At 60.4% G+C, this 15,105-nt stretch overlaps 1 protein-coding gene across 6 annotated transcripts in view; it reads right to left on the bottom strand.

The window, feature by feature from the left end:
- Nucleotides 1-3,952: 3,952 nt before the first annotated feature.
- Nucleotides 3,953-15,105, bottom strand: part of SLC12A7 (solute carrier family 12 member 7) — a 101,644-nt gene continuing 90,491 nt past the window's right edge. For 5 of the 6 annotated variants that reach the window (XM_073014850.1, XM_073014851.1, XM_037985271.2 and 2 more), the window contains exons 21-24: nucleotides 14,312-14,419; nucleotides 11,241-11,419; nucleotides 6,917-7,050; nucleotides 3,953-6,024 (exon numbers count right to left, since the gene is read on the bottom strand). In XM_073014850.1, the coding sequence (XP_072870951.1) occupies nucleotides 5,933-6,024; nucleotides 6,917-7,050; nucleotides 11,241-11,419; nucleotides 14,312-14,419 (513 nt within the window). In that variant the 3' untranslated portion in view covers nucleotides 3,953-5,932. Of the gene's footprint in view, nucleotides 6,025-6,916; nucleotides 7,051-9,932; nucleotides 10,452-11,240; nucleotides 11,420-14,311; nucleotides 14,420-15,105 lie in introns of those variants that run through there. The other variant, XM_073014854.1, reaches the window with a different exon arrangement.

The following is a 15,105-nucleotide window of genomic DNA, read 5'->3' as shown; positions in this document are numbered from 1 at the left end:
TATTTTCTGCTTCTCTGTGGACAATGTGCCCTGCTCCTGGGTGTTTACAGACCCCTCAGGACTGCCCAGTGGTGTCTCACATCTGCTTCTCTGTGGACAATGTGCCCTGCTCCTGGGTGTTTACAGACCCCTCGGGACTGCCCAGTGGTGTCTCCTGTGAGCACAGGGAGGGATTTTCGGGGTTCCTGAGGCCAGAGCGCTCACAGCGTTTCCAGGCACTTCCGAGCCCCTGGAGGCACTGCCTGGCCTGGTGTCTGGCAGCCCCTGGTTTGGCGATGACTGCATCTCACTCATGTGGCACTTGCTTTGGGGATGACACACGAGGAAGATTCATCTGGGGGTGCAGTGATGTCACACGTGGCCTCACGCTGAGGGGACCTTGTTTGTTTAGTCCCGGAGGACCTATCAGACCCCAAGTGACATCGCCGACTGGAGATCCCTGCACACCCTTTGGGCCAGGCTCAGCCAACCGACTGGGGAGGAGGGAGGCTCTGCCAGGCCTGGGATTCAGCCTGCTTTGCCTCTAGACCTTGGTGTTAAAAACGAAAACTGTCAGTGCAGACGAAACTCCAGCAAACACAAGACAGGAGCAGAGTTGTTCTGGTCTGGTGCTCAAAGAGCCCCGGAAACAGGCGCTGACACCACTGCCAACTCCAGCTGCTGGGGCCTGCCTCACCCAGCAGGGTCCTTGGTGCCTCAGGGTGCCACGCTTGAGCCTGAACGAGGTAAGGGGAATGGACAGGGCTTGGGTGTGTGTCCCCTCCAAGTCTCATGTTGAGATGTGATCCACAGTGCTGGGTGGGGCCTGTGGGAGGGGTTTGAGCCACGGGGGTAGATCCCTGGCAAATGGCTTGGCGCCCTCGCCATGGTGATGAGTGAGCTCTCATTCTGAGTTCATGGGAGATCTGGTTCTTCAGAGCAAGGGCCCCCAACCCCCAGGCTGTGGATTGCTACCGGTTTGTGGCCTGTTAGGAACGGGCCACACAGCAGGAGGTGAGCGGTGGTGAGCGCACGACTGCCTGAGCTCCGCCTCCTGTTAGATCAGTAGGGGGGTTAGATCCTCATGGGTGCTCCAACCCTGCTGTGAACTGCGCATACGAGGGATCTAGGTTGTGTGCTCCTTATGAGAATCTAATGCCTGATGATCGAAGTGGAAGTTTCATCCTGAAACCATCCCCCCACCCCGTCTGTGGAAAACTTGTCTTCCACAAAACCAGTCCCTGGTGCCAAAAAGGTTGGGGACTGCTGGGTTAAAGGAACCGGCACCTCCTCCTCCCTCTTCTGCTCTGACCATGTGACATGCCTGCCCCTCCTTTGCCTTCTGCCTTGAGTGGAAGCTTCCTGAGGTCTCCCCAGAAGCTGAGCAGATGCAGGCACTGTGCTTGTACATCCTGCACAATGGGGAGCCAAATAAACCTCTTTTCTTTATAAATACCCCAGTGCCAGGTATTCCTTTATAGCAATGCAAAACAGACTAACACAAGAACCACAACCCCCTCCAAAAAAAAACCCTACAAAAAACATACATGCACAGAAAGTGAGCCAGTGCTGAATGGGTGTCATTCATTAAACACTCACGTGTAAAGATTGGTGTGTCTCATCAGTTATGCCGCAGCAGCTTGGCCTGGGCGAATTGTGTGTGCGAAGCTGTTGGGCACCATGTCCAGCAGGCCTGGCACGTGGCAGATGGGAAGGGACATGGCACAGGATGGCATCAGGTCCCATTCTGGCTCCCGGGCCACACCCATCAGGGGACGTGGGTGCCACTAGAAGGAAGGCCATGCATCGCTGCAGGCGCGACAGAGGCGGAGGACTCCCGGCACACAGCCTGCTCCTGGGGCAGCTCTACCTGCCGTTCGGCCAGGTCTTCCCACCATGCTGGCACCAGGAAGGCTTCGCTGCAGGAGACCGGGTGACAGAGATTACACAAGGACAGATGTCTGTGTCACAGAAACGAAGAGCTTTGTTCTTTGTGTAGACTTTGACTACCAGATGATCTTGTAGCTGAGCCAGCCTGTATCTGAATGAGTAGGAGTGACTTGGTGTAAATTAGTGAGTGAATGGGTGAAGGATGAGTGGGTGAGTTAGGGAGTGAATGAATGAACGGGTGAATAAATGAATGGAACAGTGACTGAGTTTGTGAATGACAGCGATGAGTGAGGGGCTGAGGGGTAAATGAGTACATGAGTAGGCGAATGAATGGGTGGGTGACAGTGAGTGGTGAGTAGGTGAATGAATGGGTGAGGCGGGGCATGGGTGGATGAGCAGGTAAGTGAATTAGTGTGCAGATGAGTGGGTGAACGGGTGGGTGAGTGAACGAGGGAATGAGGGAACGAGTGGGTGAGTTAGCGTGCAAATGAGTGGGTGACTGCTCTAGCCGAGTTCTTGCTCCTTGGGAAGCACCCACTGAGGCGAGGAGGCAGCCTGGTTTTCGGAGTCCCAGGGAAAGGGACACCTCGAGGTCTCTGACTGGGCCCTCGTCCCAGACGTGTGGGTATCAGTGGGTCCTCAAACCTCCCTGCAGGAATTTGTGAGCACGTGGCCCTCAGGACAGCAGGCCCACCCCAGCTGGCCACTCCTGTGCTCCAAGTCCCAGGTGTGGATTCCTGGGTGCAGCCAGCACTCACCCGTCAGGGGTCTGAGGACGACGCTGCTCTCACGGTCACTCTCCTGTGGCCTGAGAGCCAGAGCAGGACCCGCCACCCTCCTGTGCCGTGTCCCTTCCTGTCCACCATGTGTCAGGCCCTCTGGAGACAGTGCCCCACAGCTTCACACACAAAATTCACCCTTTGACACGAGGCAGTGTTCCAGCACGTACAGTCACATAAGCTTCACCACAGCCATTTCGGAACATTTTCACCCCAAAAAGAAATCCATACCCCATGAGCAGCCTCCCCCCATCCCCCATCTCCCCCCATTCCCTCGGCCCACCCCCAGCACCTGTCAGTGCACGCCCTGCCTTTGTGCCTGGCCCGCTCTGGCATTTCGCGTTAAGTGGAGTCCCACAGCGTGAGACCCTTTGTGTCCAGCTTCCTCCCGAGCAAGAGGCTTCCAAGCTTGGCTCCTGGTTCTAGCCGGGTGAGGCCCGCAGCAGGCACAGCCTGCATGGACTCAGCATGTTCTCAGACCACGTCGTTTGGCTGCTGTGAACCTGCGTGCAACCGTTCCTGAGGCCGTGCCACACACCAGGAGTGGACCTGCCGGGGAAGGGGCAGCTCTGTGTCTCGCACTTTCAGGAACCACAGGCCCTTCCCATGTGGCTGCAACCCCGCAAGAGGGGTCCGATTCCGCACGTCCTCACCGTGATTCTCCACTGTTTTGGCTGTGGCCAATCACAGACGTGAGGTGGCATCTCACCGCGTGTTAGAACATGCTGTCCCCACTCAGGTCAACTCTCTGGTGCCTCCATCCTTATATAAATTATAAATCAAATGGCTGGGCACGGTGGCTCATGCCTGTAATCCCAGCACTTTAGGAGGCTGAGGCGGGCAGATCACTTGAGGTCAGGAGTTCGAGACCAGCCTGGCCAACATGGTGAAACCCCATCTCTAGTAATATACAAAAATTAGCTGGGTGTGGTGGTGCATGCCTGTGATCCTAGCTATTCGGGAGGCTGAGGCAGGAAAATAGCTTGAACCCGGGAGGCAGAGGTTACAGTGAGCTGAGATGACGCCACTGCACTCCAGCCTGGGCAACAGAGACGGTCTCAAAAATGAATACATAGATTGGGTCCTTTTAACATGCAGCACTAGGAATTTTGGGGTAAGGTCAGTTCCAAGCCGATGACATGATTTGGAAGCCCTCGTCCAATTCATATGGTCACTCTTCAGCCACCCGAGTTGGCTGTGGCTGGTCAGCCCTGACGCTGCTGCTAGAGAAGGGGCGGCTAGTACATTTTCTCCAGTTGTCTAACTTTTATGCTGAATGAGACTCAAGAGATTCTTCAGCATACTCAGATTTCATCGGACTTTATTTTTCTACTAACAAAATCATACAAAGAACAAAGGGAACCTACAAAAGGAAACGGAGTCAATTATAAATGGCCGTAGTTACTGGTTACATGGAGTTGATAACAGAAAGGATGCCTGTCGCTTGCTTGCAGAGGCTGCAGGCCCAGGGTGGAGGCAGAGCTGAGCCCTCACGAGCTGTTTGGTGTGCAGGACTGAGCGGCCCTCAGAGGCATCCAGCACACAGGGCTGTTTTCCAGCCACCAACCGACATTCAGAGCCAGCACCCAGCAGCCACCGTGCCTGTAGCCTGCTCTCCTCCAGGTGCAGGGGACGCAGGACCTGCTGGTCCCGTTCAGACACGGAGGAGAGTTTTGCTGCTTAACTCACACTTAGCCAAGGCAGGCAGAGGCTGTGGGAACTGCTGAGCCCCGCTGTGAGGTCTGGGACATGCTCTAGGCAGCCGTCACTCTACAGCAACGCCAGCCCTGGTGCGGAAACCACTGTCTGGAAGCACGAGCGCAGCCTCTGCCCTGATTTGAACTTCGATGATGGGGCTGATTCCCTCGGGAGACCGTGCAAGCCGGACGCAGCCCGAGGCCTGGCCATCTGGGGCCTCCAATATAGAAGCAACCTCTTTATGGACAACCTCCTTACCATGTAACTCCCTGGAGTGTTTAAATAAATAAATACGCCACACACAAAGGAAGGCCCAAGTCGGTGCCACTGCTCGCAGTCTGCAAATGTGACCACAACCTGTAAAGCAGAAACTCGCAGCGGAAGTGCAAAGTGTGCTGGGCTCTTGAAAGGTATCTCTTCAGTGCCGCCGCCGCCTCCACGCAAGGCACAGGCCATGGAGGGGACGCCCAGGACTCAGCCAGACAGATCCGACGCCAGGTGCCACTGCTGCCCGAGGACCTCCCACGCAGGGGCCGTGTCCACCTTCCCTGGAGCGCCCGGGTGGGGATGGCACGTGTGAGCCGGCTCAGAGGCTGAACCATGTGCCGTGCTCCTGGGGTGGGGTGGGATGGAGAGTCCTGGCTGTCATGGGCCGTAGGGGGAACTCAGTGTTCACTCCGTGTGCGTGTGCCCCTGGGTTTCAGTGCATTCACCTGTGCGAGGCACTGACGGCAGCGGTGGCTGTGGGCTGGGCCCTGTCAGTGCTTATGAAAAGAAGTGGCTGGTTTTCTGAAGGCGGATGGAGACTCGGATGGCTACAACCACAGCCCAGCATGGCAGAGCCACAACTGGGGGCTCCTTCCTGGACCATAGGCCCTGACGAACACACTGTGTTCACCACACACACACCAGATGATCCACCATATTCCAGAAAAGCTGAGTTCCCTTTCCAGATGGCCCCAGCCCACACCTCAGCTCGTGAAATGTGGACCTGCTGAGCCCAGATGCTCCCACATGAGGGTGACACGGGCATGGGCAGACTCCTCCAGCCTCACTGCCTTGAGGTGCAGAAACACAAAGACAGTCAAGGAACACAGCGACTCGGAGGTGACCAGGGCCCTGAGCGGAGCCACGGCCAGGGCTGACGTTTCACCTTCATCACCAGGGACAGCTTCGGTTCCGGGTGCTCTTCCAAGAATGTTCTGGATGGGGTAGAAATGCAACCTAACCACTGGGTAAGTCCAGCCAAGAAAAGAACTTCCAGAAACCAAGGCGAGGGCTCGCTGGCGTCTTGTGACCTGCGAGAAGATCCGGCCATGTCCAGGTCACTCCTGTAGCAGCGTCTGCCCTCGGACGCAAGGAAATCGTCCAGCCACGCCCTTGCTGGTCGAGCCTGTCGTTTAAGGCTGCTGAACAGGAGGGCCCCAGGTGACGGGCCTAGAAACTTCCGTAGGAAGCCCCACAGGCAGGTTGGGTGGCATCACTGGGGTATAAGTGTGTTTGCTGTTTCCCTGGGCCAAGCCCAGGTGCAGGCCGCCCACGCTGTCCTCCGTGCCCATCCCAGCGTGCCGCAATGCTGTTGGGCGTTAGGAATAGATGGTGATCACCTCCCGGCCGCCACCCCTGACCAGGAGGACTCTGTTCAGCCCCTCGGTCAGGACCTCAAGAAATTCCATGTCTGTGGTCAGCAGAGTTAAGGCCAGAGCTGATCTCACCTGGGCGTGTGTAGCTGAAATCGTGTTGGGAGCGAGGTTTTATCCTCTTCCTAGTTAGCTAAGATTTGATTTGTGAAAGCCAGAGCCAAGGTGAGAAGAGGGGTGGGGATTAGAGAGACCCCCGGGCACGGAGAGGCAGGGCAGGGGAGAGAGAGGCCGGAGCTCAGGAAAGAGAAGGAGCACCGTGGCCATAGCAAGGATGAGCAGAGACAGCGACAGAGCCCACGGTGCTGACCCCACCTGACAGGGAACCCCAGCCAAGGGACTGGGTCCTTGCCAGTCTCTAGGGGACCTGGGCCACAGCTCCTGACCAGGACCTGTGGAGGACATGCCCTCACTGGCCCCGGCTCTTGGTGCCGACCTGGCAGGGATGTGCCAGACATCGCCCTGTCTGTGCCAATACGCCCAGATGCACCGCGGAGTTCTCCTTCCCAACAAAGCACAAATTCCCAAAGCTGGGGGCCTTAAAGCCGAGAGCTGGGCCCTTCATCTCCCACCATCGTCCGGGCAGGGTGGGGCCGAGCCCCAGCAGACGTCCCACGATGCACAGCCGCTGTGGGGGTGCACAGCACGGAGCCTCCCAGCCCCAGGGCAGCCCTGAGCACCCGGGGACAGTGGGGCTGGTACTGTAGTCGGGTCCTCCCTCCCCAACACCAATGCCAGGGTTGGCCTCAACTCTGGCCCTGTCACCACTGGCCTCAGAGCCCCACTGCATCCCAGTCGCAGCTCCCAGGGCCTGGGGCTGAAGGAGAGGCGGGAAGCCAGGCTCGCTCACAGGACCCACAATCCCAGGTCTCAGCGAGAAGCCGCAGGGGATGCCCACATGCCCAGCAGGCACACTGCGGGAAAGGATACAGTTCTCGTCTCCCTGCCGGTTTTTGGGGGGCCCTGGCATGTTGAGCAGGACCAGTTGTGCGTCCTGGGACTTGTTGAGGACGACGCCATTGAGCTTCACAGCCGTGTGCATCCGCCTGACGTTGGATTGGTCCCTGCGGGGGAGGTGGGCACGGTCAGCGGGCGGCAGGTGCGCCCATGCTCCGGACATGAGGCTGAGCCGAGCCCTGATGAGCCGCATTTACACGTGCTGGAAAGGGCTGTGAGTCAGGATCAGGCGGTTCCTCTGACCCTGAAGGATGCAGAGGCGGCCGCTCCGAGCGAGAGGCGCTGACTGCAGCGGGGCAGGTGTTCAGCAGTGGGTGCTTTGGCCTCCAGGCACCTAGAACTCAGCACACTAAGGCTGCCAAGCTTCTAAGGGCTATAGTCACATGACACAAACAACAAGCGCTTTCTCAACTACATCTACGTCTGCGAAGCAGGCAGAACAGAGTGGAAGCCGTCTGGGTGTCCCGTGTGCCTGACGCCTTCAAGGCTGACACATTTCTCTTGACATTCATGGCGTTGCCCCTAAACCCCGTGTCAGACACTGCCAAGCACCACCCGTCAGGCTGAGCACACGTGGCCTCGCCTCCTCTCCTCTCCTCTCCTCTCCCCTCCCCTCCTCTCCCGTCCTCTCCTCTTCTCTCCCCTCCCCTCCCCTCCTGTCCTCTCCTCTCCCCTCCCGTCCTCTCCCCTCCCCTCCCCTCCTGTCCTCTCCTCTCCCCTCCCGTCCTCTCCCCTCCCCTCCCATCCCCTCTCCTCCTCTCCCCTCCCCTCCCGTCCTCTCCTCTCCCCTCCCCTCCTGTCCTCTCCTCTCCTCTCCTCTCCCCTCCCCTCCCCTCCCATCCTCTCCTCTCCCCTCCTCTCCGAGGGTCCTGATACGACTGGGTCCGCGGGGCCCAGAAGCTCAGGAAGGAAAGGTCCTGAGGTCCCCCCGGCCTGTGCAGCCATCGCTGCTGAAGCTCCCAGGGGGGCAGGGTCTGCCGAGAACTCAGCTGGAGGCACAGGCGCTCACAGTGGCCACTACTGGGGTCCCCTCCCACAGCCCACCCTGCCCCTGCCTGGCCAAGGGCTAAAGGACAAGCACTTCCACTGTGTGGCTGTCCAGCCCCGGCCTTCCGTCCTCACTGACAACGCAGCTCTGCTCCACGGCCCTCCCTGTCTGCTCTCCAAAGCTGCCGTGGTCAGTCCATCTCTCAAAGCATCCCTGGTGGCCTGGGCCCAGCCACAGCCCCCCCAGGAGACTCCCCAGCCAAGTAGGTTTGGGGACACTGCAGAATCATGCTGTGCAGTGCTCAGGCCCCTGCAGGGCAGAGCTTACCTCCCTCCTCTACCCCACGGTCCCCTCCGTAGGCAGGCCCCGAAACCGCAGCAGAACTGGCGTTCCAGGAAGCCACCTCGGGAAACGCCGGCAGAGGGCAGCCCTAGGGGAGCACTCGCGTTTCTGTGTTGGAAAAACCCGGCTCGTGTGTGGACTTGCAAGTCAGAGCGGGTCTCAGGCCAGCTGCAGTCAGCACAGTCGTGACCGTGGCCCACTGGGGAGGTCACCAGTGCCCTGGACACAGAGGGGCGGCGGTGGACAGACAGAGGCCGCCCATACAGGGTCACGGAGAGGCCCCAAGGACGCCGTCCAGGCTCACGCCCTTTGATCCACTTGACCCTTAAGCCAAATAAACCTGATCACAACCACCAATTTCCAGGAGGAACACGGAGAGGCCTTTCATCTCCTCTCCAGCTTGGTCTAATTACAGATGGGGTCTCTGTCCACAGCACAGTCAAGGGGCTTTCGTTACAGGAACTTGGAACTTTGAATTCGACTTCTGGATAGACCACAATTACCAGTGTGTTTGGGGACAAACAGCAATGCCAGGAAGTGAGACCAGGCCAGGGGCAAGGGGGGTCGGAGAAGGCAGCATGTCTACAGCAGTGAGTGCTGGGGTGAAGCAGGGACCTGTCCCTTGGCTGCTGGTGGAGTATGCCGGCTGCCACAGCAAGGAGCACCAGTGCAGACACAGGCACAGATAAGCACACTAATGTGTATACGCACACACACATACATGCAGACACACTGACATGTACACACAGGCATGCAGTCACACTAATACACAAACACGTGCACACACGATCATGCACAGACAGGCGTGCAGTCAATGTGCACACAAACAGGTGCAGACACACTAACATGTAAGACATGCATAGTATGTGCAGACATGCATACTAACACGTACGCGGACGTGCACACAGGCAGGTACATGTCCACCTGCAGGTGCGCTGACAGGTACACGCGAGCACGCACACAAACGCACAGACATTCCTAAGCACGCTCCTGGGGACGTCACAGTAAGCTGCGCACATCTCACACCTGCACTGCCCAGAAGAGGTCAGGGCCCAACCTCCAGATCTTCTGAGGACTTCTCCTAGCCCAACCCCAAGGAACTGCTGGGCCAGGAGAGTTAGTGCCGTCCCAAACGCACGCCCCACGTGAACACAAAGCCCACGCGTCATCCATTCTGGCCCACCTTCTCCTGACCCTACAGGCCTGCGGGGACCTGCCCCTGCCCCGGCCCAGCAGAGGCAAGCCCTGGTGCTGGGAGGAGGCACAGGTGCCACTGCAGGTCCCCGAGTGTGCGTGCACATGTGTGACAAACCTACTCCTGGGTCTACGTCCTCATTCTGCAGTTTTAATTAATACGCTATTCTGAAGGCACTTTCAGATTCACAGAATGGAGCAGGAAGTACAGGGATTCCCTGCACGCCTCCCACACAGCTGCAGTTTCTCGAGTCTGATTAATTCAGATTTCAGGGTTAAAGATAAAAAGGGAAGTGTGGCCACTCAGCCAAGGCGTTCCTCACTCAGGCCCCAGGCATTGCCCACAAGGAAAACACGGCCCAGGCGGTTACTGGCAGGGGCAGGCAGGGGACAGAAACAGCGTCGAGGATTCCCAGGGAGCAGCTTGGGGGTCCGTCCAGGGTGCTCCCTCCCACCCACCCTGGAGCTCAGACGCAGGCAGCTCCCACCCCAGGGTCCGACCACACAGAGAACTGATCCGCAACCCTCTCTGCCTGGAGACTGAACGGTCAATCCCCAGGGTGTACGGCTTTAACATGGAAGGCATTCCACGTGGGGACACAACTCAGCTAGCGCTCGACCTAGACGGACGTGGAAGGACTGACGGGCCCTGTGAGACGCGCGCCTTCCCTCCACTCCGGAGCAGCTCGGCCACCTCCCAGGTCTCAGTTCCTGGGCCTCCCTTAGGAAGAGGCTTCAGGTGTGTGCTGGAGCCACCGTGAACAGAGGGGAGCAAAGGCAACAGGAAATTGATGTGGAAGCCGCGGCAGCGCTAGGTAAGCTCTGGCCACACTCGGATGCACACAGGCCAGTGTGCACAGGGCAGGCACAGGCCTGGAACACGCACACAGACACACACAAGCCACGCACACACAGGCATGCAGGGCAACCGGGCCCGGGAGGCAACCTGGTTGCAGCGAGTGGACTTACAGATTTCCCCATTCTCTATGCAGCAGAGAAAAACAAGAGTGCGTTACTGACTTCAGGAGTGAGCACCGGGGTTGTTCCAGACATCACGGCTGCCCAGGAGAACGCCGCCTCGTCCCACCCCACAGGGCCTGGGACCCCCCAGTCCTTCCTGAGAATCCAGCTTTACGATCTGGCTCTAACCCCAGGTGAGAGGTGTCTCTGGTGCTGTCACCCTGGGACTCAGAGGCTGCGTCTACAGAACCAGACCCACACCCCCAAAGACCTTGTCCAGCCCTGGTGTTCGCAGCCCAAGGCCACAAGTGGGAGCCTTGGCGTGGGGCAGGCCCTGGGGCCTGACAGCAGCCTGAACTACCCACAGGGTGAAGGCCAGGAATTCTGTGCCCACCGGCACACGCCTCCTCGTCTCCATGGAACACTCATCTGCCTGCTGTAGTGAGGTTTGCACAGCAGAGCAGAGCAGGCCTGGCTGCAGGGCTGACTTCGGGGCCGGCCTAGGTACCAGGAGGACCACCTGGCACCCAGCTGTGTGGTTAACACTGGGGCCCAGCCTAGGTCCTAGAAGGACCCCTCAGCGCCTGGCCTCAGCACTAGAAGGATCCCTCAGTGCCCGGCCACAGGGCCGAACTCAGGGCCCGGCCTTGGCAGCAGCAGGACCCCTCAGTGCCCACTCAGGCGGCTCCCTATTCTCTAACGGGCCCACTGGCCTGCAGCCTTGCCCCGAAGCTCTTCAGTGGTCAGGGAAGGGACTCTGTCCTCACTGTCAGGTCAGCACTGCCAGGATCTGTCACATGCGCGGACACTCACGGCTTCACGCTGAAGAGGTCTTTGAACCCAGACAGGCTGGTGTCTCTGTTCCTGTACTTCTCGGCAATCAGCTTCTCCCTGGTCCAGGTCATCTGCACCTTGTCTGGCGTAGGCGGCGCCTGGGTCCTGGCCGCGGCTGCGGTATGGGACGCAGTGTTCCTGTCGTGGATCAGCTGGGCCTGGTGGGCCCGGGATTCGTTGAGACCAGGCAGTCTCAAAACTCCCCCGGGCGAGAACGACCTGGGAGGCCGGGCCAGAGGCAAGGCCAGTCCACAGAACCAGAAGGCCCTGACCCGGGACCCGGCCTGGCTTCCCACAGAACCCTGCGTGCCTGCCCCGGGACCCGGCCTGGCTCCCACAGAACCAGAAGGCCCTGCGTGCCTGCCCCGGGACCCGGCCTGGCTTCCACAGAACCAGAAGGGCCTGCGTGCCTGCCCCGGGACCCGGCCTGGCTTCCCACACTGGCCCTGTGCCGCCCCCGCGGCTGCCTCCCTCCTCCCAGGCTTCCCGACCAAACGCTCACTTCCTCCTCCCATCTTCACCCCCTCACCGTCCCGCCCTGGCCCTGAACTGGAGAGAAAGGCCCCACGACCCCGTGCTGATAGGTGGGGACACGTGCTGGGAGAGTCTCCCCCCAACCTGACGGGGCTCCACGCACACTGTGTTTGCCCCAGACCACCCGCTCGCCCACACAACCAGCACGCAGGCGTCCCTGTCTCAGGGAGGCTCAGGGCAGGTGGGGCTGTGCCAGCATCCAGGCCCTGTCCCAGGGAAGCAGGCTGTGTCTGACCAGCCAGGGGACGTTTGGGGGCCAGCCAGGCTGACAGGGGCCCTGTGGGGCACCGCTGGGGCCAATGACAGGGCCGGTCCCATGGGTCACTTCGGACAATCCAAGGAAAATGAGAACACCGTCCGCCCCTCGCTGTAGGCGCCGAAGGGGAAGTGGTGCCCTCACTGTGAGGTCGTACCAATGGCACAGTCCCTGGGGGTTGAACACCCCCCACAGGGTCCTCCCTCCCTCCCTCCCTCCCTGTACCCTTCACGCCCTCCTGCTATTGTGGCCAGTCTGAAGGGGAGGCCAGTGGGAGCTCCCAGACACGGGTGCCACCTTGGAAGTGATATTTACACATGTGCCGGAATGGCCACCTCTCCCACCGTGGCTGGAGCCCTGCCTGAGTCTGTGCCGCAGCCCCAGGGGAGCTGCTCCTCCCAGGGGCATCAGGAGTCCGGAGCCCCAGGATGATTTTAAAAAGCCAAAGGCCCAGAGTGATTTCACTGGACCAGGTTCTTCCTCCCCAGATAAAAATGCTTCACTTGGATGCCGGTCCTTCCCGCAAGGGAAGACGTTGGCACAGATTGGGGAAGGCCGGGGCTGCCTCCCTCTCTGGACATGGACAGCAGGCCCCGGCCTCTACTCACTGTGGCTGACTCTGCAGCCGCCTCACAGCCTGGCCCGGCCTAAATTTCTCGTGGCCTTGAACGCGAAACCAGAGCCCAAGGGCTGCCCGCTCTCGCCAGAGCCAGCGCCGCCCACCTGGCCCTGAGGGCCACCGTGTAGGGCACCAGAGGGTGCCCAGCCAGCGTCTGCACAGCGGCTGAGCCAAACCCCGGCCTCTGCAGAGCAGCGACACCGACACCTCCAACCCCGCCCTGGCCCAGCACGCGCCCTTCGAGCTCGAGCTCGAGCTTGCCGTTCCCGCCCCCGATCCCTCCTCGCTCAGCATTTGCCGACTCTCCACACTGAACTTCCCGTCAAGCCGTGGGTGGATTCTTGCTCCTGGCTGGACCTGGGCTGAACCCCTGTGACGCCAGGGTGACCCTGCTGGAGCTCAGGGACCTGGCCTGGACAGAAACAGAGGATGTGGGTCCTCCCAGCACTCCTGGCTGTCCAGGCCCCTGTGGAAGGGGTCTCTGTCCACAGACAAGCCGGGCGTCCCCCTTGGGTCCTGCATCTGTGCCCACCCTGACCTGCCTGGGGTCTGGGAGCGGGCAGAGCCGCGCTTCTCTGTTGGGGAGAGCGATGGTCACTGCTTAGTGATTCCGGCTGGCAGCGCATATGGCCCCATACACAGACCCGTGTACTGCAGGTTCCTGCTGAGGCCGAGGCCCCAGGGCAGGCAAAGCCTCTGTCCCTGCCGCCGCTGTCACTGTAGTCTCAGAAAACCATCGCCTGCACCTGGTCTGCAGACACAGACACGCGTGTGATGCCAGCCTGGTGGGAGCCACGAAGACCCCACGAGGCCGTGACCTCACAGAGCTGAGCGTCCTGCTACCAGGTGACCCCCACACCGTCCTCCAGTGTGAAGTGACCCCAGAAACGCCTGCCCTCGGGGTCTCACAGTGGCCACGGGGCCCAGCCCACTGTAACTCAGGTGGACACACCTGGACATCCTCAGCAGCCTACAGGTACCCATGGAGCCAAAGCTGCTGCGGCTGGGCGAGCAGCTTCCACATGCGGAGGCTGAGCAGGTCTGTGTTGGTGGCAGGGTGTGGTGGTACCTCCTCTCCAGCTCACTTCCCTCCCTCCCCACACACTCACTCTCCCTTCCCACTTGGTCTTCGACAGGACAGAATCTGTGCACGCTGCGGGGAAGGGCGCTGAGGGGCTCTGGGGTTTCAGGCTGTGAGACGAAGCAGCCATCATAAGAAGCTGCAGGCACTCATGCGGGCACTCATCTGGCTCAGAAGCCGCTGACCCTGTCAGAGGGCACTGCCCTTGGGGAGGGTCCCCACGTCTCCCGCCTGCATCGCTGCTCAGTCAGAAAAGCTAAGTTCAACGGTCCCGGCCCTGTCTGTTCCTGTACGTGAGCGTGCATCTGGCAGGCTGCCATTCCTCTAACCAGGCACCCGCACGCCCAGGCTCCGATGCACTCTGGCTCTGACCCCACTCCTGTGCTCCTGCAGGGCCTCTGCCACCTCCACGCAGACCGGGGGCTGAGACCACAACGCAGCACCTGAGGAATGCTCCCTGGAGAACCCTCCTGGGCTGCAAGAGAGTCCCAGGAAAGACTCAGCGAAGCCGGCTGTACTTCTCAGAAAGTCTGATCTCTGTGGCCGCAGCCCCCACGCACCTCTCGCTCCCGCTCGTTCTTGGACAGCTGCATCTGCTTCAGCATCTGTGACCTCTGCTCCATCATGAGTGTCCTCTCGTAGGTGAAAGCAGAAATGTCGTTTTCAACCTGGAAAGTTCCCAAACACATAGTGAGCCCGGTGCGCACAGAACCACGACCGCCTCCACCACCACCCCGGCACCCAGACTGAGCTGCCCTGAGCGGTGGGAGAGGCCATGTGTCCCGGGCCCCACAGGCCCCCTCTGGCTCTCAGGCCCCCCGCCCAGTGGCCAGGAAGGTGTGAGTGCACGACGGGCAGTCACGCTGCACACACACTCTGCTCACGTCCCTCCCCGGGACCCTCCGACCGGGCACAAGGGCAGCTGTGAGGACAAAGCCGCAGTCACAAACCAATCCGGCACACGCGGCTCAGGGCAAGGCACTGCCCCATGGGGCTGCAGGATCCACGCCCACAGGTGTCACTGTCTATGCTCAGGGGGGCTCGGCACCACGGGAAACCCACTCAGGACACATGGAGAAGCCATGGCACAACCTCAGCGCCCACCGTGCGGGACCCTGGGTCTCACCCGCTGCACCCGCCGTGCGGGACCCCTGGGTCCACCCACTGCACCCGCCGTGCGGGACCCCTGGGTCCACCCACTGCACCCGCCGTGCGGGACCCCTGTGTCCCATCCACTGCACCCGCCGTGCGGGACCCTGGGTCTCACCCACTGCACCCGCCGTGCGGGACCCCTGCGTCTCACCCACTGCACCCGCCGTGCGGGACCCCTGTGTCCCATCCACTGCACCCGCCG

The sequence above is a fragment of the Chlorocebus sabaeus genome, chromosome 4 (assembly GCF_047675955.1).
Source record: "Chlorocebus sabaeus isolate Y175 chromosome 4, mChlSab1.0.hap1, whole genome shotgun sequence".
NCBI classification, from domain to species: Eukaryota; Metazoa; Chordata; class Mammalia; order Primates; family Cercopithecidae; genus Chlorocebus; species Chlorocebus sabaeus.
The sequence above is the reverse complement of the archived record's forward strand: the minus strand, read 5'-3'. Positions and strand labels throughout refer to the sequence as shown.